The following is a 27,589-nucleotide window of genomic DNA, read 5'->3' as shown; positions in this document are numbered from 1 at the left end:
ATCTCCACCGCTGTGCCGTTGATGGAGAGTGGAGCGTGGCTGGACTGGTGCTTCCTGAAGTCAACAATGATCTCCTTGGTCTTGTTGACATTCAGGACCAGGTTGTTGGTTCTGCACCAGTCAACCAGATGTTTCACCTCCTCCCTGTAGTCCATGTCGTTGTTGTCACGGATGAGGCCCACTACTGTCGTGTCGTCCGCATACTTCACAATGTGGTTAGTAGTGCACCTGGCGCAGCAGTCATGGGTCATCAACGTGAACAGCAGCTGACTCAGGACGCAGCCCTGGGGGGAGCCGATGCTCAGGGAGATGGCACTGGAGGTGTTGTTGCCCACTCTCACAGATTGGGGTCTGTCTGTGAGGAAGTCAAGCAGCCAGTTGCAAAGGGGGGTATTGAATCCAAGGGGGGCCAGTTTGCTCACCAAGTGCTGCGGGATGATGGTGTTGAATGCTGAGCTGAAGTCCAGGAACAACATCCGCACGTGTGTGTCCTTTCCTTCCAGATGTTCTAAGCTCAGGTGGAGTGCAGAGGAGATGGCGTCCTCTGTGGAGCGGTTAGGGCGATAAGCAAACTTGTATGGGTCGAATGTGGGGGGGAGTCTGGAGACAATATATTCCTTTACCAGCCTCTCGAAGCACTTCATTATGATGGAGGTGAGTGCAACGGGGCGGTAATCATTAAAGGGAGGAGATTGTGGGGTTTTTTGGCACTGGAATGATTGTGGCCGTCTTAAAACATGATGGTACCACAGCCTGGGTCAGAGAGATGTTGAAGATGTCTGTGAGAACCCCAGCCAGCTGGTCTGCACATCCCTTAAGCACCTTGCCCGGAATGTCATCAGGTCCCGGTGCTTTCCGGGGGTTCACTCTCCTCAGGGTTTTCCGGACATCCACTATATCCAGGTTGAACAGCTGCTCATCAGGGCGAGGGATGGATTTCCGCGCCGGAGTGGTGTTAAGTGCCTCAAACCTTGCAAAGTAGTTGTTAAGGTCATCATGCCGATGATGTTCAGATCTACTTACCTCTTAAGGCCACAGGACAGGTCGCGCTTCCGCCACTGCTTGACTGTCTGACTGACATTAAAGCATGGATGAGTGCTAACTTCCTCAACCTTAATGAGAGCAAGACCGAGATCATCATCTTTGTCAAAACATCTCCGGTCTCGTTTGTCAGTGCTCTAGGTCCTCTGGGTGCAAACATCCGGTCCTCCATGAGAAATCTCGGAGTGATCTTCGATAGTGCCTTCAAATTCACCAAACAGGTCAGCTCAGTGGTTAGTACCAGCTTTTACCATCTCAGAACCCTAGCAAAGACCAAGGCCTATCTCTCCCAGAGCGACCTGGAGACTGCTATCCACGCCTTCATCACACACCGGCTAGACAACAACAACTCACTGTACGCTGGCATTGATCAGGCATCACTCCGCCGTTTGCAGCTTGTGCAAAACGCGGCTGGCTGTCTCCTCACCAGCACCAAAAAACGTGAGCATATCACCTCAGTTCTGGCCTCACTCCACTGTGATTAAAATTACTTTTAATTGTTTTTAAATCCCTGATTGGTCTTCCCCCACGATACCTGACCGAGCTTCTGCATCATCATACCTCGTCTAGAGCCCTAGGGTCAGCTGACCAACTGCTGTTGGCGGTCCCCAGATCCAGGCTAAAGACCAGAGGGGACAGAGCCTTTTCCATTGCCGCCCCTAAGCTCTGGAACAGCCTTCCCCTCCACATTAGCTCAGCCCAGAGCCTGGGGGTCTTCAAAACCCTTCTTAAGACCTACCTCTTCTCGCAGGCCTTCTACCTGAGCTGAGTCTGCCCACTAGGCCCCCCCCCCCACCCCTTCACCCTAGTTTTTATTTTTCAATGTGTCACACTTTCATTATTATTATTATTTTTACTTTGTAAATGTTTACTTTTTATTCGACCCCTTTTACCGTATTGCTTTTGCACTATCTTTTTCAGCTCATTCATGTTTATGTTCTTTGTTTGTTTTTTGTTTTGTTTTGTTTTTTGCTCTATGCTTTTCTAACCTGTAAAGCACTTTGGTTCAATTTAAAATTTGTTGTAAACGTGCTATATAAATAAAGTTGACTTGACTTGACTTGACTTGACACCTCCATTATTCACATCTTTCGCGTATGATCTTGGTTGAATTCAGCGCCTTGTCACAATGATATCATTCATTCGTTTATCCTGATCCATTTCATCTGATATTCCTCAACATGTTGTTGTCTCGTTTCACTGCAATAACTTCCTCTTGAAGAATCCTTATTTCTTAGCGCATTTCCTGGAAGTCCTTTCTTATGTTGTTTTTCTGACTTTGCAAACTTTTTATATTTTCCTGCAGACTTCTCAGATCGTTTTTGTATTCTGTTGTTGCTTTTCTCTGATCTTCTTTAAGGTATCTTATAGCTCTTTCCAGGGCTACTTTGTGTTCTATTCTTGCTTTTTCTATGTCATGGACAATTTATTTTAGCATCACGTCTTGATTACCATCATGTCCTGTGTCCAACATCAAATCTTGCTTCCCCTTGTGTCCTGTGTCCAGAGAATAATTTGATTCAGATGACACCAAAGGTTTCGGGATTTGAGTTGTTCTTTCAGATTTTGACATTGCGGCAGGTCGGTGACGTCAGTGCCTCTTGCATCAGCTCTCTAACGGCAGTTGCTTCTTTAGCGACTTGCGGCACTTTTAACTTTTAACAATTTCCTACTTTGCGCCGTTCGGAGATCAACTTGAGGTTTCAGCCTGTCAACTTATATCACTCTGTGTCGTCGGAAGCACTTTAAAACAGCTTCAAACTCTCGCCGTAGCTAATGGTTGCTAGGCAACCGCTTCGAATTGCGGTAGGGGGCCGTTAGCTTGAGACTTTTTCTTTGCGTCCTCTCCCATTGACAGGAAGTTATGGTCATAAGCTAAGAAGTTGGTCAACTTACCGTATTTTTCGGAGTATAAGTCGCTCCGGAGTATAAGTCGCACCGGCCGAAAATGCATAATAAAGAAGGAAAAAAACATATACAAGTCGCACTGGAGTATAAGTCGCATTTTTGGAGGAAATTTATTTGATAAAACCCAACACCAACAATAGACATTTGAAAGGCAATTTAAAATAAATAAAGAATAGTGAACAACAGGCTGAATAAGTGTACGTTATATGACGCATAAATAACCAACTGAGAACGTGCCCGGTATGTTAACGTAACATATTATGGTAAGAGTCATTCAAATAACTATAACATATAGAATGTTAGGATCCGCTGCCCGGATCATAGTTTGTTTACGTTTTCAAGTCACATGTGTTTTCAGCACCTTGTTTTTTGTTTCTGTTGCCATGACGGCAGATTGTGCTCACCTACCTCTGGTTAGCGTTCGGGACGCGCACCTGTTGCCCGAGCGCTAATCAGAGGGCTATTTAGTCTTTGCCCGGGCCTCACTCGGCCTGGCTGCCTAATTTGCTTTTACGCAACAGCTAACGACCACTTTTGATTCCTGCTAGCTTTCAGGCTATGCTATTTTGCTTGCTAGCTCCCACGCTAGTGGTTTTTGTTTTTTCCTGTCTGATTTAGTTCCTAAATAAATAATTTTCCTACCTGCAAGCTGTGTCCGAGCCGTCTGCATCCTTGGGAGAACACCTCGCACCACGATGCGACCAGGTCGTTACAGTAGGAAGCCAGCAAGAAGTAGTTCTCCCGCAGCGAGCACGTCGGAGGAGATGGACGAAGGTGCGTGGATGGTGTTGCGAGCGATGGAGGCGGAGACCAGGACCTGATCTGGGGTCCTAACGGAAAGTTGGTCCCAATCCACTCCGTTTGGCCCGAGGACATCGCCACACCTCCGCACCACCGGACGCGTCAGCGAAGACGGAAGCCACCCAAGGGGTCTTCACTTCGCTGCCAAGACGCACCACTCCCTCAAACTCCTCCACCGGTACACAGCAAGCTACATTCAGCCCAAGATTCCCCTCTTCAAAGGTCTGTTAATCCCATCAACTACCTTACCGAAGATTGTTATGACTGGCCTGTCAATCACTGGGACTGCAGCTATGACGTCATTCCGTCGGCACCCCCTGATGACACGCCGCTTGATGACGTTGTCCCGTCCATTTTGGATGACGTCATAGACAAAGACATTTTTAGACATTCTGTCAATTCTTTCTGCCAGCCAGTTACAAGTGACTTTAATTCTGCAATTAAGCATTATCAGGACATTTTTTTAAGGACTAAATCTAGTCAGTCCCAGTCACCTGACTTTCTAGCTCCACCCCCAGTGACTATTGCTCCGCCCACTGCACATATTTTTTTCCCCCTGTGCTCCCACCCAGTCTCAAGTGGGGAGTAAGAAGAGACATTTTGGACAATTTAGAGGAGAGGATTCTGCCCTCCCCCTGACCTCCCTCCACCCACCCTTGAAGACGGTTCCAATCCGCAAGGAGCGCGTCTGGGATCCGCTTTTTGAGGGGGGGGCTAGTACTGGGAGCTGTGCGAGTGGGGTGGCACAACGGCGTGCTAAGCCGCAACCTCCTGCTCGGCCACCGCCACCTGTCCTTCAGCGGGCTAAGCCGCAACCTCCTGCTCGGCCACCGCCACCAGTCCGTCTGCGTGCTAAGCCGCAACCTCCTGCTCGGCCACCGCCACCTGTCCTTCGGCGGGCTAAGCCACAACCTCCTGCTCGGCCACCGCCACCAGTCTGTCTGCGTGCTAGACCGCAACCACCTGCCCGGCCGCCACCACCGGTTTTTCGGCCTGCTAGGCCGCAACCGCCAGCTAGGCCACCTGCACCTCGGCTGGTTCCAACACCAGTACCTGCACCTCGGCTGGTTCCCACACCAGTACCTGCTCCTCGACTGGTTCTCGCACCAGCACCTGCTCCTCGACTGGTTCTCGCACCAGCACCTGCTCCTCGACTGGTTCTCGCACCAGCACCAACTCCTCAGCTGGTTCTCGCACCAGCACTGCCTCCTGCTTCGGCTGCCACGACAGCGACTCCCGCTGCCACGACTGCGACTCCCGCTGCCACGACAGCGACTCCGGCTGCCACGACAGCGACTCCGGCTGCCACGACAGCGACTCCTGCTGCCACGACAGCGACTACGGCTGCCACGACAGCGACTACGGCTGCCACGACAGCGACTACGGCTGCCACGACAGCGACTCCGGCTGCCACGACAGCGACTCCTGCTGCCACGACAGCGACTCCTGCTGCCACGACAGCGACTCCTGCTGCCACGACAGCGACTCCGGCTGCCACGACAGCGACTCCTGCTGCCACGACAGCGACTCCTGCTGCCGCGACAGCGACTCCTGCTGCCACGACAGCGACTCCTCCGGCTGCCACGACATCGACTCCTCCGGCTGCCACGACAGCGACGTCGACTCCTCCGGCTGCCACGACAGCGACGTCGACTCCTCCGGCTGCCACGACAGCGACGTCGACTCCTCCGGCTGCCACGGCGACACCTACCGCTTCCACGGCGACGTCTCAGCGATCTCGAGTGGTCCGGCTGCGCAAGCAGCTCTCTCAGAGGTCAGGTAATGGACGCCAGTGGCGCAAACAGCAGCGACATCCAAGACTGTGTTGCAGGACTCAGAGGCTGCTGAACTTCTGGCGCCACTCACGCCCACCTTCTCAGCGGCCACGAATGTGGCCTTTCCGTGGTCGCCCGCCTCGGCGTTCCATTCGCCGCCGCCACTTGACTCGTCCCCGGTGGATTCGGGGACACATGGCCTGGCGACCCACCACCAAGTCCTCCCCCCGCCCGCCCTTGACTCGTGAACTATTGCTTGTTTTTTTTGGGTTCCAGTTGTTTTATTGTTTTCAAGGGACATCTGGAATCTGTCCTTTTACGGGGGGGGGTACTGTTAGGATCCGCTGCCCGGATCATAGTTTGTTTACGTTTTCAAGTCACATGTGTTTTCAGCACCTTGTTTTTTGTTTCTGTTGCCATGACGGCAGATTGTGCTCACCTGCCTCTGGTTAGCGTTCGGGACGCGCACCTGTTGCCCGAGCGCTAATCAGAGGGCTATTTAGTCTTTGCCCGGGCCTCACTCGGCCTGGCTGCCTAATTTGCTTTTACGCAACAGCTAACGACCACTTTTGATTCCTGCTAGCTTTCAGGCTATGCTATTTTGCTTGCTAGCTCCCACGCTAGTCGTTTTTGTTTTTTCCTGTCTGATTTAGTTCCTGAATAAATAATTTTCCTACCTGCAAGCTGTGTCCGAGCTGTCTGCATCCTTGGGAGAACACCTCGCACCACGATGCGACCAGGTCGTTACATAGAACATGCTATACGTTTACCAAACAATCTGTCACTCCTAATCGCTAAATCCCATGACATCTTAAACGTCTAGTCTCTTACGTGAATGAGCTAAATAATATTATTTGATATTTTACGGTAATGTGTTAATAATTCCACACATAAGTCGCTCCTGAGTATAAGTCGCACCCCCGGCCAAACTATGAAAAAAACTGCGACTTATAGTCCGAAAAATACGGTAGAATTCATCTAGTACTCGAAGACTCAACAAAATGCTTGTTTCCTCACAGCAATTTCTACATAAGGAATTAGGATTACATACTGTAAGTCTTGTGCTGAAATATATAAACATCCAATTAGTTGGCATTCCAGTGAGAGCGGACATTGTACAGTAAGTGACTGTTTTATTTTGTCCGTATCTATGAAGGTTCTCATTCATCCAAGTCATTGTCATCTCAGGGCATTCAATCGATCGCAACTGGACTGCTTGGTCTGTCTCGGAAGACATTTCGCCGCTCATCCGTGTAGGCTTCATCAGTTCGTGCTCATAGAATTACATTGCTCAGATCTAGATCTAGATGAACGGCAAAATGTCTTTCAAGACAAACCAAGCTATTATGTCTACAGTTTGTATTTCTTGTTTAGCACTTAGCAATACTACTACATGATGCTTCGTATTTTACTAGAACTGGATCTGCTCAGCACCAGGATTCTAAAACTTGTAACTTATATTAAGGCTCAAAAATATAAGTTTCTGCCTCATCATTTGTCCCAAAGTAGTCATTGTTGGCTCACATGAAGTCTGTCATGATTAGTAGTAGTTGTTATGGTTGAAAGAAATAGCGAACGTTGCAATGCACTCTGTGAAATCAATGCACCCAAAAATAAAAGTTCCGGCAATGCTTAAAATGACCAAAATAAAGTTATTATTACATGTTATTATAAATGTGATTGTTACTACATTACCTATATACTTACAGCATGTATATTGTTAGAGGTGTTTTGATCTTTTGAGAGGGCTTTCTAGACGGAACAGATCAAACCTCCATTACCTGCACTGTTAGCTGACTCTTGCTAGCAAATTTTCACTAAAGTTAGAATGCACAAAAAAAGAGAAAAACATGTCTGTCAATATTCTCATTCATCCAGGTCATTGTAATCTCAGGGCAGTCAATCGTCCACAACTGGACTGTTTGGTTTGTCTTAGAAGACGTTTCGCCTCTCCTCTGAGTAAGCTTCATCAGTTCATGCGTATAGACTTAGATTGGTCAGATCTAGTCTAGCAACTGGTGCCATTACCTCAGTAGGCTTCAGCAGTTCATGCTCATAGATTTAGATTGGTCAGATCTAGTCTGGATTGGTCAGATCCATTCTAGCGGCTGGTGCCAAAACCCCAAATATTTATACTCCAAAACCAGGAGGGTGTGCCTGGGCAAGGATGGTTTCGCCCTATCGTAGTGAGAAAAACAACTGCTTTGATGCAAACAAGAAATCCTACTGTCAAAGCCAACAACAGTCATTGAAGTGTAATTTCCCAGAGTTAGCATTGAGGTATTGTGTGGCAGAATGATCGTTGTGGATCGACTACTACCAGTCCAAAACAGTCGGAATCACCCACATTAGCATTACATTCAGTTTTAAACAAAGGGCATTCTGGTCACATTCTTGTTTTTACTCCTGTTATTTGTTGAAGGCTAAATTACGGTCTTTTAGGAATGGTTGAAAGGACAATGTTGTATGTGTGAGACAGGTGGTATCGCAGACCGCCTCCTCTGTTCAACCTTGATATAGATGGCTGCCCTCACTACACTTTCGTACCATCCGTCCTCCCTATACAGAATCTGTACATTTTTATTCCCGAAGGAGTGCTGTTTCTCCCTAAGGTGAGCTGAGTCTTGGCCAGAACCGTTTGCCTGCCTATGCTGTGCCATGCGTCGGCTTAGCGGTTGTTTTGTTACCCCGATATATGAATTGAATAGCATACACCAGATTGTTTTTGTGGGTGTGGGGTGTCCAGTGTTTGGGATGCATTAGTCTCTGGTTAAGGGTTTTACCTGGTTGGAAGTGTACTGGGATGTTGTGTTGGTTAAAAAATGTTCTGAGTTTCTCAGATAGACCTGATACATATGGAATGACAATATTTTTGCATCTGTCACCTTTTTCCTCCTCATCCACTCTGTTCTTGGTATTTCTGGAACTGGATGCACTTTTCACAAACGACCAGCAGGGGTAACTACAGATTTTGAGGGCTTCCCTCAAATGCCTATGCTCTTTCTCTTTGGCCTGTGGGCTGGTAGGAACATTATTAGCTCTGTGTTGTAGGGTTCTAATAACGCCCAATTTGTGTTCCAGTGGGTGAGTCAAAATGTAGGTATTGATCAGTATGTGTGGGTTTCCGGTAAACCCGAAATGGAGGCCCTTGTTTTCTCCAATGTGGATATCACAGTCCAAAAAAGGCAACTTACTGTCTTTGACATCCTCGTTACTGTATTTGAGAAAGCCATGTGTTCTTGTCTCACGTAGGGATTATGTATAATTGACAACATTTCAAATGCAGTTCCCCTTTAAAGCTTTTATGTGTCCAAGGACTTATTTCCTGAGTTTGTAAACAATAACAAAAACGACAAAATATTTTGTGACAGTAAAACATATCAATCATATCAATGTAGTATCGACCATATAGTGATACTATAATTGGTATCATCATGGTCAAAATTAATATAAATCAGCCCACCTCTGTTCACAAAAGCGGTTAGCATGCCTTAGAGCAGGGGTCGGCAACCCGCGGCTCTAGAGCCGCATGCGGCTCTTTAGCGCCGCCCTAGTGGCTCTCAGGAGCTTTTTTAAAAATGTATGAAAAATGGAAAAAGATGAGGAAACATTTTTTTTTTGTTTTAATATGGTTTCCGTAGGAGGACAAACATGACGCAAACCTCCCTAATTGTTATAAAGCACACTGTTTATATTAAACATGCTTCACTGATTCGAGTATTTGGCGAGCGCCGTTTTGTCCTACTAATTTTGGCGGTCCTTGAACTCACCGTAGTTTGTTTACAAGTATAACTTTCTCCGACTTTCTAAGACGTGTTTTATGCCACTTCTTTTTCTGTCTCATTCTGTCCAACACACTTTTAACGTTGTGCGTGAATGCACAAAGGTGAGTTTTGTTGATGTTATTGACTTGTGTGGAGTGCTAGTCAGACATATTTGGTCAGTGCATGACTGCAAGCTAATCGATGCTAACATGCTATTTAGGCTAGCTATATGTACGCATTGCAGCATTATGCCTCATTTGTAGGTATATTTGAGGTCATTTAGTTTCCTTTAAGTCATCTTAATTCAATTTATATCTCATGACACACTATCTGTATGTAATATGGCTTTTAATTTTTTGCGGCTCCAGACAGATTTGTTTTTGTATTTTTGGTCCAATATGGCTCTTTCAACATTTTGGGTTGCAGACCCCTGCCTTAGAGTATCCTCTCGCGGTGTACGGTATGTTTAGCTATTCCTGGTCCTCGAGGGGTTGATACTTGGAAGGAACATAGTTTATTTGCCGCTATGAAAGCGAGGATTGCTGACGTAAAAGCGTTGTTGCTCTGTGGAGGGTCAATAACTGCTAGCTAGGTATTAAGGACTCTACAGTGACATGAGGATGCATTCGTTCTCTTGTTGCTGTCAAATTTGAAGGACACAGCTAGAATGTGTCGTCAACATGCATTTTTTTTACGATCTATCTATAGTATTAAAAGCTTTAGCCTGACAAAATTTATTAAATTTATAATATATTTCGTCAATATCATGCAACCCTATTGTCGCTTTTTCTTGAAAATGGCAGCCTACAATATGTTAAATTTAAAACTTTAAAAGTTAGGCATCTGCTCCCACCACTTTAGTACAGCATCTTTGTGAACAAAACAAAGTTTGACGACAAATTATTTAATTCTTATCCAATAACAACAATTCTTCTTTGCTGTTTTCTAACAATTAACACATAAGCGGTTGAGGGGTGCGCGTCTCTAAGCAGCTCTGAGCGGTGTTGGAAAATGACGTTTAAAAGGGGACGAATGCAGATTCACATTGTACAAAACTTGAGATTTATGGAGTAAGTAACTTTATCAGAAGAAACTTACTGTAGTTTCCAATAATATTTTACAAGTCCCTGACATTAGTAGGATAGGCCAATTTAAACATGTTTCAGTGGTATTCTACCAACAATGTCGGGGGTATGGGTAGTCATAGGACACGTGTGCAGGTCTAACCAGTGAAGAATGAGAGGCAAAACATGGCAGGTGGTGCATGTGTACAAAAACCTGTCCTTTGAGCATTTGTGAACCCTTCAAGAGTCAAAAAGTGCAAAGCCTGGACCCTTGAAGTGTTTCACAAAGCCTCCGGCAGTCAAGCAGTGTGACCACTGAGCTTTGGGCATTTGCGCTTCAAGTGTTCAGGCGGTCAGCGTGACCCTCCAAAAGTCTGACCTTTCACAAAAACGCAACTGGTCAGGTTTTGCATCAACTCCACTAAACGCCGCCTCCATTGCACATGGGCGATTTCCTACCCGTCACTGGCGTCCTGGTCAGCCACGTTCTCCCGCTGGCTTTGAAGCAGCATGGAACAAATGTTGTACTGGCTCTCCAGCAGCAGGAAGGAGTCCAGACTAGAGCACAGCACGCTGAGCAGCCTACAAAAACAACAACATGAAATGAGTGCTGGCACAGAGCATTAGAACCGTAAAGCAGCAGCACAAAGTCATTCAAACGGTTTAGTTGTGCTTAAGTGTCAGACAGGGTACTATCATGCAGACAACTGCCCCTCCCCTCTCCTTTTGTCTAGTTCCTCCTAGTCATGAATGTCTGCAGGAACCGGATTAGTGAACCCAATTTTCCCCAGCAGCTTCACTTGCAAGCTTTGTAAAAGTGGGAATCCCCACGAGAAGCCTTCACGGTTCATTTTCAAATGCTGGTAATGATGCCAGGCTTAAGCATTCTGCTGAGACTCTGCAGAGGCAATGTAATAAAAAGAAAAGACGCAGAGGCTTTGTACCTTACAAGACCCAACACACAAACACTAAAAGGTGTGAAGGGAAAAAAAGGTGATTGGCTTTATCTATTTCATCTACGTGCGACACCAAACCTTTTTCATCTGTCCCACGATAATATAGGCACATTAGCTACACTTGTATGTAAATATGTAAATATAGCTGCAAAAAAAAAGGTGATCATGTGCAAGACAGCTGCTTGGACTCAACTCATCTCACTCGCAGTGACAGGCGCCAAGTGAAAGACATCTAGCTTGGCAGGCCTCATGACCCCTCTCTTCTTTTAACCCATAAGTGAGAAGCAAAGCTGTAACTAGATTTTCTGAAGCTTCCATGGAGACGAGGCACGGCGCTGCCCATTCATAAGTTTGCAGGACATTTTGCAGCACTTTGTTAGCCAGGATCCACATAAATGCAGTAAATTACACCTCCTTTGAGCTAAAAAGACAAGGAAAAAGTCCATGTAGATATATCAACACAAGCAAACAACCGCACACCAATGAAGATACAATAAAGAAGCATAATGGGCCTACTGGAGTGTTAATCAATTAGCCACAAAAGACCGGGCAAAAGACTCAAGAGGCCATGTATCTACACAGATCAATGTGAATTCTCATTTGGGCCTGCGAGCAAAGACTATGACACTTGACTCTACAGACACTGGCCTTGACTGACAGCAACCGATGAGGAAGCAGGCTTGTGTCACATCTATATAGTCCTTGAGGGTCCTGTGAGTGCCTCTCAATCTTTCCAAATCAGGATATCCTTACAGTATTTACAAGAGAACTCTTAATGCTGTTTTTTAATCATTGTGATAAAATTCTAAACACTGACAAAATGTACATTCTGCACGCACGCACACACACACACACACACACACACACACACACACACACACACACACACACACGCACACAGTTGATGTGCATTAGTACATCACCGCAGGGAGGGTGTAGCAAAGGCGCCCAATCCATGCACGCAGGGCGAGTGCTGGTTGCCATGGCAGCAAAGGGTGCTGCCAGCATCGAGAGAAGAGGTGAAGGCCTGTTGGCTCTTCATTTTCATCAAGTAGGTTACTTTTATTGGGACACGTGAAAACTGATGATGTTTCGTCTTGACAAACCCACATACTAAAAAAAACCTAAAAGTTGCTCTTGAGCAAGGCAGAGGACCAATTCCCCTCATGCTGACCTCTCCAGTAGTAGATCAGCCTGTAAAGAACTTCATTTGTGACCCACTATGGATTAAAAAAAAAAATATATATATATATATATATATGAAATTGAGTTGCTGGGCAGATTCCATTACTGCGGAATTGCCTTTGAGCAAGGCAACCCAAGCCTCAACTGCTCAGGGTGCAAAATATTACTGTATTTTACTTCACTGTAATTAAGTGGGAAATTGTTTTCATTTTAAGGTGTCAAACAGTTGTATTTTGTTTAATTACCTCCTAAGAACCAGCGTCCTCTGCAGTAGACATTTGTCTTTTGTCTATTTCTTTCTTAAGAAGGACACATTTAATTTAATGTCTCAGATGGTTAGACTTCTCAATCATGAGAATCAATATCTGGCACCTAAAAAAGTGAAAAGTAACACAGGACTATTTGTATCCGCTCGCGTATAAATATATGCAAAGGTATGTGCCGACTGTGTGTGTCCCATTTGTTCTGGAGAAGAACAAAACATTCCTGGAGAAGTTATTTATTCTCTGTTGTGTGGAAAGTGTGACGTATCAACACCTTGGAAAATGATGGCGAATGAGGCCCCTTAATTCCTGTGCCAATGCTGTGGTCATACAGCTACACACACAGACATGCAGGCCAATCTTAAATCTTATTCCGAGTAAGGCTTTCATTTTTATGTGGCATACTTTCTAAGCTGTATGGTCACAGACTAAAGAGCCATGTCAGTGTTACATAATACCTCCAGAGGCTGCTGTGTTTTATATGTGTTATGAGGCCATACTCAATTGGAGGTTTTCTGAAAGCATCTCACCACTTAATGCACTGACATTGTGCTTGTTTGTATGCAGCCAAGCGAGCCCGCCTCTGTGGTCGTCGTTATTATTGTGCGTGCTAAACGTGTTACAGCGTCCCCCTCACCTTAGGCCAAATGTGTGCGACTGTTCATAGTGGAAGAGGGAATGGATCTTGGCGGCAGAATTCACGGATATCAGCCTGTCAATCACATCCTGTGGAACACAGTGAGTGGCTGTGAAAATCACTACTGTGAACATGATTACGACGTTTAGGTTGGAAACTGTGTATGGTCGCCATGCTACTGTACTCTCTCGTAGTTACTGCATTTTTCTTTGTGTCTTGCATTGAACATAGAGAGCACAGTCTACCAAGTGAAATTACTTGTGTGTTAAACATAGTTGGCCAATAAATCTGATTCTGAAACTGATTAGGATTAGCCTGTGTGTGTGTGTAAAAGTGAAAACAAGAGAGGATGCAGTGCTGTTAGAAGGCCCAATGAAAAGTGCAAAGACGCCCTCAAATGGATATAAGAGCAACTGCATGCTGTAGGAGAGCCTGTGTCAGCAATAAATGCTTGCAAGTTGTGTGTCTGTGTGGTACTTGTGCACAATCTTTACAGTTGTCATTGTCAATGCAATATCGCATACACAAAGCAGGACTCTGTTGTCACACTATGGCACCTGGCTGTAAATAGTTTTTGCTGAAATACACAATCTGGTGTACCTCCAATATCTCTTAATGGGATATGCTGCAAGGCAACTTTTCATTGTTCTGAAATAATGAAAAAACAGACCTATTCTATTATTTGTGTGTGTGTGTGTTTGTAGGTGTGCCATCACTCACAGGTACAGAGCTGGGCACCTCTCTCAATGTGTATTCAGTCTTGTTGGCTAAAGGCTGTCCAGCCAGAAGCTGCCACACTGACTGGTAGGAGGAGAGCACGTTGACCAGGGACAAGAAGGACTGGAGATACAAGGCGACCCAGCCAGACACACACACACACACACACACACACACACACACACACACACACACACACACACACACACACACACACACACACACACAGAACCGGGTCAAATCAGGAATTAAAGAAAAGATAACAGCATTATTTATTTATTCATTACATTTAAATCTCCATGTGTGTTTAAAATGCATGCGACACAGAGATCCAGCAGATGGTGCTACAGTAAAAAAAAAAAAAGCTTAATGTGTGCTGCCATCAGAGAGTATTGTAAACAAAATAAACAGAATCCATCCATCCATCAATTTCCAACGCTTGTCCCTCGCGGGGTCGCAGGGGGTGCTGAAATCTATCACAGCTGCACTCGGGGGAAGGCGGGGTACACCCTGGACAAGTCACAGGGCCAACACAGATAGAGAACATTCACACTAATGTTCACACACTAAGGCCAATTTTGTGTTGCCAATCAACCTATCCCCAGGTGCATGTCTTTGGAGGTGGGAGGAAGCCGGAGTACCCAGAGGGAACCTACGCAGTCACGTGGAGAACATGCAAACTCCACACAGAAAGACCCTGAGCCCGGGGATCGAACCTTGGTTGGTAAGTTTTTAATTCATGCCCTGAGTTTCTAAATTCAACTAAGTCACTTTGGGAGGAGCATTTAGGAGTAAGTCTATCTGAGGAGAGCTAGACAGAGAATTTTAGTAGAGTTCATAAGTCTCCTATTTGTGCTAGACACAGCCTTATTCAATGTAAGCTAATAAATATACTTATTATGCCAAGGTCCGGCTGGCTAAATTGTATGACGGAATATTGGGATTATGTGATCGGAGTCAACAGTCTCCAGCTAACTTAATACATATGTTTTGGCTTTGCCCATCCCTGCGCAATTTAACACACCCGCAGGAATCGAGATATTTTCTTTATTTCCTTCAGTTGGAGAAAATTAGGCTGACATTGAACGGTTGTTCTGTGAAGTTTCAGGAAGTATGGTGTGGTTTCCTAAAATATGTAAAAGTGACTGCATTTAACCCCGATTGAAAAGTAATTGAAATGTAGATAATTGAGGTGCCTTTTGTCTGCTTTTGTGTATTGCTGCACCGTGTTGGGGACATTCAGGAGTGTAGTTGTCTGTGGCTTCATGTCAATATTTGCCTATACTTATTTGACTGATTTGATTTTTTTTTTTGTGGGTTAATTCTTTGGGAGGGGAACAGTGATACAACAAACATTTGACATGTTTGTTGTATCACTGTTAATTGTATATGTCGAAAAAACTTAAATGTTTAAAAGAAAATCCTTGGTTGGTTTAAGAGCTGAACTGTGAGACACAGTAGAAGCAGCTTGGCGGCAGACAAACTGATAAAGCAGCTTCTCCTGGAAAGCCACCAGCGACACACTTCACACACTAGTAGCTGCCTTTATTTACTTGACAGCAGCTTACGCTGCAAGTGTGCATACATGCACGCACACACACAATGGGTACCTTAAGGCAGCTCCTGTCGATTGGATCCAGGGGCGTGGACTTGGGGCGGACTACTCTTCCATCTTCGCTGCCACACTCCAGAGCAGACCACAGCTCCAGCACCAGGACTCGCACAAACCCTGGAACAACCCAATTCGATCTTAGTTGCATAGTGTGTCAGTTGGCACTTTCTCCATCATGCATGTTGCAGCTACCTGCAACAAGACCGGATTGTACCAGCATCACGCACCTTCTATACATTGAATGTGATTGGACGTGTACCTATTGAAGTGTCTGAATATTATGACAATAATGCTTCCTTTGTCATTTGTAAAGTTTAACAATAAAACATAAAAAATACTATTTGCTTGATAGCATAAATGTCTATGCACCTCTAGTTACATAAGTCACCTGTGGCAGTATTAAGTTAGCTCACAAATCCATACCTACTATACACGTAAATGGTCAAGAGAAACACATCTTCTTACCCCTAAGTTCTAGTAATAGTTAGGTGTTATGTCCTATGCCGATGTAAGTTGTATGCCAATACTTACTCATAACTTTGCTGTCTAACTGATCTGACTACATGCTCATACAAAGTTGTTTGGTCGAGTTTGTCTGTCCAATCATTGTGTCCATTTTGCCATTCTATCACTGCTGTGAGCTGACTAGACAAAACAAAGCCTTGACACAACCCAGCTGCATGTGTCACAGTGTGTGTCGTACCTGAACGGTGCAGAGCCTTCATGCCTGCCCCTGTTGCTGCCACCTGCGTAACCATGACACCATAGCCAAACTTCTCACAGCGGCTGACCTACATCATGCGAAGGAGGGAAAAGTAGCATGAATCACATTGACTTGAACAGTCCACAGGCATGAGAACGAGTGTAATGGCAATGTCGGTTGAGTACAAAGCCACTATGCACGCTTTGCGTGAACCTATTACACGCCGACTTTTGAGGGAGTGCCGTGCCCTTCACCACCTAAAAATAGACCTGAAAATAATCACACTCCTTAATTAAAGTGCAAAACAAACAAGGGAAGCAATTACAAGAGTGAGTAAACAATGGCGGTAAATTGAATGCACAAGGGGATGCGCTAATGGTGCGTAAGGAATTAGCATTAGCCAGAGACAACCTGCAGGAATACTAAAGAGGACATCAGCAGGGCCTTGAGGGGGAGAGAACTCTAGGGTTGCCAATTCCCTGACAAAGAAATACAGGACACCTTGTTGGCAGGGCCGACCTGATTTTCTTTGCCTTTTTTTGTGTGTGAAATGACTTTTATACTATTTGACTCAAACTTTACTGAGTTGCATATTTTGGAGTAATACAAAAACACAGGAAACAAATTGGAATACCTCTTTTGGTGTTCTCCCATTAGCAGTTGCCACAGCGAGACAATTGCATACTCATTTAGCCTAATGTTTATGCATTTAATGACTCTGGCTGGGGATCAAACCCATGCTCTCTGCCACAAAAGCCAGAGTTGTGTATGACTCCACAACTAAGGATTTATGGAAACCTCTGAATTTTACACTGATATTTTTCTCATTGTCACAGCAGGAAAGGGCTGGGAACATACACCATAATGTTTTATAAAATGCACCCAGTCAAATATTAACTGACATTTTACAATTCAGTTTGAATTCTCACAGAAATGCGGGACAAGTGCCTAGTAGGCTCAACACAGAACACATGTATGTATATAGGGACTCTGTTTTTCAAGGGAAGGTTGGCAACTTTAGAGTCAACAACATCCACACAATTGTTTGTCGGACGAGCTTGTGCTCATTAAAAGATCGAGCCTGGACAGCCTCTGTGCATCTTGAGCTGGACTTCCTATGAAGGGTTTGTAAGTTACGACATTATCATGTTAAGATGAATCCATAAAAGATGCTGATACTCTTCCAGTGAACTGCATCAGCACTAAAACAAACCTAAATGCTACAGATTTTTCTGCTTTGACAGTGCCAAAAACTGTATCTCGCTCACGTAAATTTTAGCTCATATCGACCGCTTTACAACAGTGTGACTCAGCAACTGGAAAGTTTACAAGTCTTGCAAAGTCAAAAAAATTTGTGCTACCCTGTTGTGCCAATCCCTTCAGTTATCATGAAGGGCAACCATTCAAATCACTGTCCTAGTACCTCAGCCATAAGCTTTAGGACACAATGTTTTCTCTGTGTATGTGTGGAATGTGTTAGTATTCTACCAAAGGATGTTGACGTTACACTGTTGAGAATGCACACACACTAATGGTGTCAATTAAATAGGATAACTTACCTGCATCTTTTTGCTAAAGCGAGAGAACATGTGGGAGACACACTCCTGCATGGCTCCAGTCTGCTGAAGCAGCAGCAGACCTTTAGGGGTGGCAGCAAAGTTCAACAGGCTGTCCAACAACGTCTCCTCCCACATGAGCCTGCTCTCAATGCAAATGACAACACCAAAAAAACATGATTAGTTGTGTCTGTCCTATCCAACATGGCCACCTGTCTCCCATTGTGTTCTCCTGCCGGTGTCATGTTGTGAGGGTTGTTTAGCTCCATGTTTTAAATTATTATAGTACATGTAGATTTAGTTCACAACATCCTGCTTGACTGTAGCTGTTTGTAGGTTTAGCTCCGCCCTTCTCGCGCCACCTCTGATTCTCCATCTCAAAAAGTCCTGCTTGACAGTTTCAAGTCAGCTCTTTATATTTTTGCTACTCTCAATATATGGGATGCTCCAGTTAACTCTACACATTTATGACCATTCAGGAAATTAATAAGCCTGATAAACACACCTCACTCTGCGCGTACAGCCATTCCAAGCAAAGGGGAGGCTTCCCAAGTTGTTACTGCCCTGAAGACATTAGCGGTGGGGTGTCGGTGCATGTACAATAGGTAAATATTGCCATCAATCACCAACAATACTGCATTCAAATGTCAACATCAACTTGTGTTCCACAACATGAAGTTTGATGGCACTCAATAAAAGACAGATAATAAAGCTGACACTGGCTAACAATAATTAATTATTGTAATAAATAATACAGAAGTAATATCATGATAAATAATAAAACAAAAAAGTCAAATACTTACAAATATTGACAGGATTTAAATAGTGGAGCAATACTTGCTTTAAATGTCAATACAAACCAAATGGCCACAACATGAGGTCTAACTAATTGGAAAAAAACTGACCCTGGCTAACATGTATTAATTTTTGCAATAAATATTGTTAAAATAATTATGGTACCGGTAATTTAAAAAGTCAACTATTTAAAAATGTTGAGAGGGTGGGGAGTTATATTGACTCATATCAGAATGTGAAGCTAATGATGTGTAAAATATATAATTTGAAGGGCGCACAAGCAAGTGTTTAGTCTTACATGTGCGGCATTTCCTGGGTGGACGACATTCCAGGGTTGTTTCCATTCCCCGGGGTCAGAACTCTTTCTGACAGGAAGCTGGTCTAGACTTTCATAAAATAAAGTGCAGTTAATATTAACCATATCAGTATTGATTATGTCACATTAAAATAAATATGGGCAGATACTGTTCACACCCCTGGGTTGTGCTGAAGCAATCATGATTCTGCTACTGATTCATCACATGCAGCGAACCCATCTGACCCCATGTGTCACGTAGTACACGTTGTATGCTACGTGACAACATATTATTGTTAATGTTTAGCAACAAGTGATTGATTTCTGGAGTGAGCATCTTGGTTGGCACAGTTGATGATTTTAGTTTTGTTTTAGTCAGTATTTTAGTTAGTTCTTTATAAAAAAAAAAGTAAGCAATCATGACATGAAGCAAGTGCTGGGACCTTTCTCCAAGCAGCAGATGCAGCCTTGTGCAAGCCGTAGGGTCGCAGGACCTGCAGGCCCTCACAGGTGTTGTACATCTGTCTGCACACAAATATGAAGGCCCCACAAAGTACACGCGGCGTGTCAGCTTGCCCCAGCAATAATAACTCCTCATCCAGCAACTTCAGGGTGAACTGAACAACCACGTGAGCAGCAGAGGTTCTGCATGGAAGAGATAGAAGACAGCGGTAATTCAAGGGCTGATTTGAATGCAAAACCAATATCATCTCAGACTGAATTTCCTGACTTATTAATGCTGTTTAAGGCACTTTGTGTCCCTGGGTACATCACAATGTTTCCTAATGTGAAATTAATCACGATGAAGACATCTCATAAGGCCAAGCACAAATGAAAGCAAGGCTAGGCTTGATTTTGTGAACACTCCAAAAGACAATGCTGCTCCATGTTTGACAAGCAGGGCCAATCCACATGCTATGAAACGCACCGGTGACTACTAGTGATGGGTCAGACAATACTGAAGCATTAGTGCAGTTCCACATTTCATTTTCCTTTCTGAACAGCTATTTGTTTAAAATACATTTATATTTGCTAACTGTATTTTATTCTCTATTTATACATTAGTGAGCAATATGTGGTATTTATTACAATTTTTTTGTTTGTCATTACGCTTTAGTTCTGTTACTGTATGTAAAAATATGCACTGCAACAACATAATTTCCCACACCAACAGAGTATCAGTGCAATGTCAATACAGACTGTTAGTGTGTCACACACTCGCTGAGGTATCATTTACCCATCATTTGTAACTACAATGGCATCCGTTTAAGTCGGCATACCTCAGATTGGTTGAATTACGTCAACATAAATGGTTATCGACATAAAATAGCCATTATTTACACATTTACCTTCTAACTTTGGCCAAAGCTCATAAGGAGAATGGTCAATAATATATATATATATATATATATATATATATATATATATATATATATATATATATATATATATATATATATATATATATATATATATATATATATATATATATATATATATATATACGGTATATATATATATATATATATATATATATATATATATATATATATATATACGGTATATATATATATATATATATATATATATATATATATATATATATATATATATATATATATATATATATATATACTACCGTTCAAAAGTTTGGGGTCACATTGAAATGTCCTTATTTTTTAAGGAAAAGCACTGTACTTTTCAATGAAGATAACTTTAAACTAGTCTTAACTTTAAAGAAATACACTCTATACATTGCTAATGTGGTAAATGACTATTCTAGCTGCAAATGTCTGGTTTTTGGTGCAATATCTACATAGGTGTATAGAGGCCCATTTCCAGCAACTATCACTCCAGTGTTCTAATGGTACAATGTGTTTGCTCATTGGCTCAGAAGCCTAATTGATGATTAGAAAACCCTTGTGCAATCATGTTCACACATCTGAAAACAGTTTAGCTTGTTACAGAAGCTACAAAACTGACCTTCCTTTGAGCAGATTGAGGTTCTGGAGCATCACATTTGTGGGGTCAATTAAACGCTCAAAATGCCCAGAAAAAGAGAACTTTCATCTAAAACTCGACAGTCTATTCTTGTTCTTAGAAATGAAGGCTATTCCACAAACTTTTGAACGGTAGTGTATATATATATATATATATATATATATATATATATATATATATATATATATATATATATATATATATATATATATATATATATATATATATGTATATATATATATATATATATATATATATATATATATATATATATATATATATATATATATATATATATATGTATATATATATATATATATACAAAATTGGCACAAATGTAGAAAAACTATGTCAAGAAACCAAGTTAAGTAAAAAAAAAATTTAAAATAAATAAATTATATATATATATATATATATATATATATATATATATATATATATATATATATATATATATATATATATATATATATATATAAATTTAAAATAAATAAATTATATATATATATATATATATATATATATATATATATATATATATATATATATATATATATATATATATAATTTATTTATTTTAAATTTTTTTTTACTTAACTTTTAAATTTTGTTAGTTGTGTAATGGAGAAAAGAACAAAGCACATTTGGTCTTCCGCGAAAGTTTTGAAGGTTAGTAGCCATTCTTTTTCTGATTTGACTAGTTCTTGTCACTGTAAGCGTGACAGGTTTTTGGTTATGGTAATTATTGTTCTTTGTTTCCTTGACTTCCTGTCGAGGTGCTCTTATTTTGGCTCTATTTCCTGTTTGGTTTCTATGTTTTGCAGTACCTTTACTTTCTGTTCCTTGTCCGACCAGCACACCTGTTTTTCATGGTTAATTAGTTCTATTTAGTTCCACCTTGTCCCTCTTTTAGTTGCTGATTCATTGTATATTGTGGCTTCTTTCGGTGTCCTCCACCCCACATCACACCTCACTCCTACCCACTTCTCCAAAGTGGGCTGGCTCAGGGTGGAGGACAGAGTAAAACAACTTGCACTGAGCCTAGTCTATAAAATCCGCTACACCTCCCTGATACCGAAGTACATGTCAAACTACTTCCTTAACGTAAATGACCGCCTTAACCACAACACCAGAGGGAGCTCCACTAACCACGTTAAACCCAGATTCCGAACTAACAAAGGTCTTAACTCATTCTCTTTCTATGCCACATCAATGTGGAATGCACTCCCAACAGGTGTAAAAGAAAGAGCATCTCTATCCTCCTTCAAAACCGCACTAAAAGAACAACTCCAGGCAACTTCAACCCTAAACTAACACCCTCCCTTCCACATCATACCTCTTCGGATTGTAAATAATCAAATGTAAATAATCAAATGGAGACACTTTTTCTTGTACTTTCTGATCTCTCTCTCTGTGTCCACTACTTGCTGTACATATCCTACCAAGTCAGTCCTACACTGTTTCAATGTCCATTTCTCTGATGATGCAATTGTTGATGTTGATTGTTGATGACTGAAGTGTTGATACCAACCAAACCTAGCCCCCCACCCCTCCATATCCCACACCCCGGATTGTAAATAATGTAAATAATTCAATGTATATACTCTGATGATTATCTTGTGTGATGACTGTATTATGATGATAGTATATATCTGATAGTATATATCTGCATCATGAATCAATTTAAGTGGACCCCGACTTAAACAAGTTGAACAACTTATTCGGGTGTTACCATTTAGTGGTCAATTGTACGGAATATGTACTTCACTGTGCAATCTACTAATAAAAGTTTCAAACAATCTATCAAACCCAATTAAAATGACTATCACCTGCACACTGACTGTTGTCTCTGCATCTTGGGGTCACACTGCAGGAAATATGACAGTTCTTATCAATTGTTTGACATAAACACAAATCTGCTTTTACACAAACACACAAGCAATGATGATGACGTTGACAATACTACACAACACACCTCAACATAAACAGACTAATTGTTCATGGAACATTTTTAAATCCTCAATTTCTATGTCAACAAAAGTGGTCAACCATATATGTCGACGCGGTCTTAAGCAGGTACATTTTAGTAAAAATAACACGGTGGACCGAGGCTTGATGCGTTGGTCGACTTAGACAAGTTGTCGACAAGCGTGGTCAACATAAACATGTTCCACTGTCGTATCTCCAGGATGATTTAATGTCAAAGAGATGACAATTATAAACAACTGTAATTAATGTAAAATCTCATTGTCTGACCTCTCGCTTTGGGCAACAGGCAGGTTTCTCTCATATAGGAAGAGCGCTAACCCTCTGTCTGTGTTTACCATACGAGCCAGGACGTCAGCAATGAGAGGCAGTGTGGACTTGGGACTTTTTAAATTGGCCTGAAAACAGATCACAGTTAGCCAAAAACTTTAGGGGGACAAGTAGAGGGGATACAGGAAAATCACAATGCGGCTTCAGTCACCTGCTTGTCCCTGAGCAGAGCGATGACAGGCGCCAGCAGCGTCTCGATGACGGTCGTCTGATGGAGACACTCGTCGGCGCACTTCGTCCTCTCTGACATCATCCACAATGCCGACATCACCAGGCTACTGGGCGATAGCGAGTCTGACACAACAACAATATGTTTGTTCAAAGGGTGTATGAGTTGCTTCAGAATACATGTCTGTTTGATGAATTCCCTTCCCATTATTATTATTTCATGATGACCACCTAAGGCGTTCATGTCAATCTATGACTCGATTATGATAACGTGAAGGGCGTTGGTTGCGTACATGACAATGAATGGGGCAATAATAAGACAAGGTCTTCCAGGAGACGAGAGACATTGTGTTGTGTGACTCAGTACAAGGTTACCAGATAAAAGATAGGCGTGCATGAGGAATGTTAGCTATACCGAACAAGAATGGCCTTAGTGTTCCCTCACTCACTGGTTGATTCACAGTCTGAACCCTTTGATGTTGTTTATATCTTTGTGTTTGTGTGTGTGTGGGCCCACCTGTGAATAAGATATCACTGCAAAGAGGCTTGGGGTATTGGTACATGATGGTTATGAGGACGACAACCAGATCTGTCAGGCTGACCGGATCTGAAATAAGGAAATTACTTAGACACAATCAACTTGTAAAATGAATTATTTATTTTAGTCTGTAAGAAGCCATGGTGACACATGTTCATATGGGTAAATATTGGTCCTTTACTTTGACTTAAACTCATTAAGTCTCGAAGTGGCATACATAAAGCATGTTAGAGTGGTTGTCATGGACAATCATGTGACTATCACAGGACATGCCTTCCCTAAAATGGCAGCATGTCAGATAAACCATAGCTAGCTTACATCCCAAAGCTAATATTTATTTGTATTCTTTTTTTTTTGTTTGTTTGTTTGTATTCATTATACTATTTAAATAGTATTCCTATATTATTTTATATATTTACTGTATTATTTCATATTTTATTGTTTTAAAGCCACTTAACAGTTCAAATTTTGAATAGGGTGTCAAATATTACAATTAAACTGTTCTTACAATATATTTGCATATAAAACATGCTACACTTATACATCTAATCAGCCTTTTAGCTTTAAAATTGCTATGTCACAATAGCAAAATTAGTAAAAAAATAAGCCACTCAATCAATTTAGCTTTTTCCATCACTTTAAATTGATGTTCCTTTTTTCATTCAATTCAAAGTAAAACTGTCAAGTTTAGTTATGTAAGATGTAATGCAACATCCCCGATTATTGAATTTAGTTAGTAGCATTTTAGAAAAAAAATAGCTGTGAGAAAGGAGTCAATTGTGCCATAGCTCTGTCCTACATATACTAATGTTAACATAAATAGACGGTGGACAATAAACTCCTTAGACATATGCCTGTTAACATAAATGGACGGTCAAAAATAAAATCATTAGACATATCATCGATTCAGCAATATAATTTTATAATTGTATAGCTGCTGGATGACTTAAGGGGCTTATAAAAAAAATGAAATTGATGTGTTTTGGTGTTTGCAGTTGTTCTTTTTTTTAATGGCATTTGTTTTTTCATTTAGGAAATATAGTGTTCCAATTTATCGCCTAATCGAAAAAAGATCTTGCAATATGCATTTATTGGAACATTCCAAATGCATGAATGTGCTGCAGTGTTGTGATGGTCCATCGCCTCCACCACGGAGCACATCGTAAGCGTGCTGAAAATGGTTTCTGTTGTCTAGATTGGGATTTTATATTGCAGAAAATGTGTTACATATTAAGAATGTGTGCTGTTTCAACGTTGCAGAACCCCATAGGTAAGAGCACAATAACATCAATGTGGAGGGAAATAAGTGTTTCCATGGGCAAATAATCACGGTTGTACACGCAAAAACCTTTTTTAAATAGAGCGGTTTATGCCACTTTTACACTTGTTATCAATTGTGCATGCAGTGTTAGTAGATCACATGCAACACACCCATTAAAAGTACACACAATATTATAGTTTGCACACCCTGTTTAGTGTGTATTATTTGGATCTTAGTAGATCAGGTCATTCGTTTCTTATGGGTTACAGTCGAAAAACAACCAAATCTCAATTTAGTACACTTTTTCCCCATTTTGATTATCCATGAGAAGCCTATTTGGAAAGAGAAGTTGTGAAACAGCCGCCCGCAGCTCCACACCCAGAGAGTGGCCCTCGCACTCCCTCAACTTTGGATCAATAAAATAATCAGTATGACGCAAGCAATACTTCTCTAGATATGATCTCAACAACCTTAATAAAGCAATGACTACAATTGGTCCTTACAATCACAATTATCAGTAGACATTCCTTCAGTTACATAACACAGAGGGTGGCGCTGCTGTAAATACTCTAGATTATTTTTGTGGCCCGGACAGATCGTACACAATGCAATAAAACACAGGTGTGCATTATGGGTTTGTGACTCCATGTGAAGCAAGAGAGTAACAAGGTTTTAAGATGTGATTACGTGATGTTTAAGGGATCTTTGCACCTTTGCGTGTCCGCACTGTGATGGGAAAGAGCTTCCTCCCGTTAGTGTAGAGGAGGAGTTTCCCCAGGATGCTCAGTGAATGAACAACCAGGGCGTATTGGAGCTCCTTTGCAGTGTAGATGCTCCTCTGGCCTGAAACATAAACAAGAGATCATTCAGATCAACTTAATTGTCTGCATGCTTACAATGTTTACTTTCTGTTCTGTCTCACCTGCGCTATGTTGCTCCTCGGACTGGAGATGAGTAGAATCCTGGCAGGTTTCTAGGAAAAGGATGGACTGCTGCACAGCTGCCTCTATCTAAAAGTTGTTCAGAATAACAACAACTTAACTCAAAATCAGAAACATCTGCTCACTTTTTTGTTGTTGTTGCAAAACTTTACCTTTTACTGCTTTTATACAGAGAAGCGACAAGTGGGATAACATCGGATTTATTGACAGTTAATTTAGAGGCCATGCAGGGAGAGATTCAGCAGAAATTCTATTGAAAAGGCTGACAGGGAGTCAGGGGATTAAGGAATCACAAAAACTTTCTCCGCTCTGTCTGCCAGTTTGGCTGTGTGAATTACACACTAGGGCCAAGAGCTGACAGGATTACAAATTATTATGTTCATGCATCACAGCATATCATAGCAATCACCCAAAACCATGCATTTAATTTTTATAAAATATATCTTTATATATATCATATGAGACATACATATTATTACAGTTATATTTGGATTATTTGTGTAAATTATTTATATTTAAAGGTAACATCACTGTTATCCATGTTCTATACTTCTTTCGTCATTAGGGTCATGAGTCAGCTGGAGCCTATCCCAATTGACTTCAGGTGAGAAGCGGTGTACACGCTGCACTGGTCATCAGCCAATCACAGAGCACATATAGACAAACAACACACTCACACTCAAACCTATGGACAATGTAGAATCTCCAAAACATATAATGTGCATGTTTAGGGATGTGGTAGGAAGCTGGAGCACCCAAAGAAAACATCTGCAAAAAAAAGTCCAGACAAAGACGCCAAAACGTAGACTCGAACACTGTGAGGCCAACAAGCTATCACTCATCCACCGTCCATTATAGCTGGACTTCAAAATACCTTACGTATCACGATACTTGAGTCATGATTGTGTACATATATATATACATTTAAATATATACATATACATTCATAAATACATACATACATACATACATACATACATACATACATACATACATACATACATACATACATACATACATACATACATACATACATATATATATATATATATATATATATATATATATATATATATATATATATATATATATATATATATATATATAATATATATATATATATAGTTATACAGTTATATAGTATAGTTTATATATTTGATTTTCCAATCATTTCTACAACTCTTATTTTTTTTGTGATAGAGTGATTGGAGCACATACTGTACTTGTTGGTCACAAAAAACATTCATAAAGTTTGGGTCTTTTATGAATTTATAATGGGACTACTAAAAATG

The 27,589-nt window shown here is 41.7% G+C and overlaps 1 protein-coding gene across 2 annotated transcripts in view; it reads right to left on the bottom strand.

Annotated features, from left to right (window-relative positions):
- The window catches only part of tbc1d32 (TBC1 domain family, member 32), a 104,573-nt gene that overhangs the window by 58,903 nt on the left and 18,081 nt on the right, over nucleotides 1–27,589 (bottom strand). The window contains exons 12-24 of one of the 2 annotated variants that reach the window (XM_062044865.1): nucleotides 26,279–26,366; nucleotides 26,068–26,199; nucleotides 24,075–24,164; nucleotides 23,541–23,683; nucleotides 23,330–23,457; nucleotides 19,516–19,717; nucleotides 19,076–19,158; nucleotides 17,986–18,124; nucleotides 16,427–16,514; nucleotides 15,722–15,840; nucleotides 14,115–14,234; nucleotides 13,395–13,483; nucleotides 10,813–10,935 (exon numbers count right to left, since the gene is read on the bottom strand). In XM_062044865.1, coding sequence (XP_061900849.1) covers nucleotides 10,813–10,935; nucleotides 13,395–13,483; nucleotides 14,115–14,234; nucleotides 15,722–15,840; nucleotides 16,427–16,514; nucleotides 17,986–18,124; nucleotides 19,076–19,158; nucleotides 19,516–19,717; nucleotides 23,330–23,457; nucleotides 23,541–23,683; nucleotides 24,075–24,164; nucleotides 26,068–26,199; nucleotides 26,279–26,366 — 1,544 coding nt within the window. The remainder of the gene's footprint in view (nucleotides 1–10,812; nucleotides 10,936–13,394; nucleotides 13,484–14,114; nucleotides 14,235–15,721; nucleotides 15,841–16,426; nucleotides 16,515–17,985; nucleotides 18,125–19,075; nucleotides 19,159–19,515; nucleotides 19,718–23,329; nucleotides 23,458–23,540; nucleotides 23,684–24,074; nucleotides 24,165–26,067; nucleotides 26,200–26,278; nucleotides 26,367–27,589) is intronic. The other variant, XM_062044866.1, reaches the window with a different exon arrangement.

Source organism: Entelurus aequoreus, linkage group LG04, assembly GCF_033978785.1.
Source record: "Entelurus aequoreus isolate RoL-2023_Sb linkage group LG04, RoL_Eaeq_v1.1, whole genome shotgun sequence".
NCBI classification, from domain to species: Eukaryota; Metazoa; Chordata; class Actinopteri; order Syngnathiformes; family Syngnathidae; genus Entelurus; species Entelurus aequoreus.
Note: the sequence above shows the minus strand (reverse complement) of the source record. Positions and strands in the feature narration are given on the sequence as shown.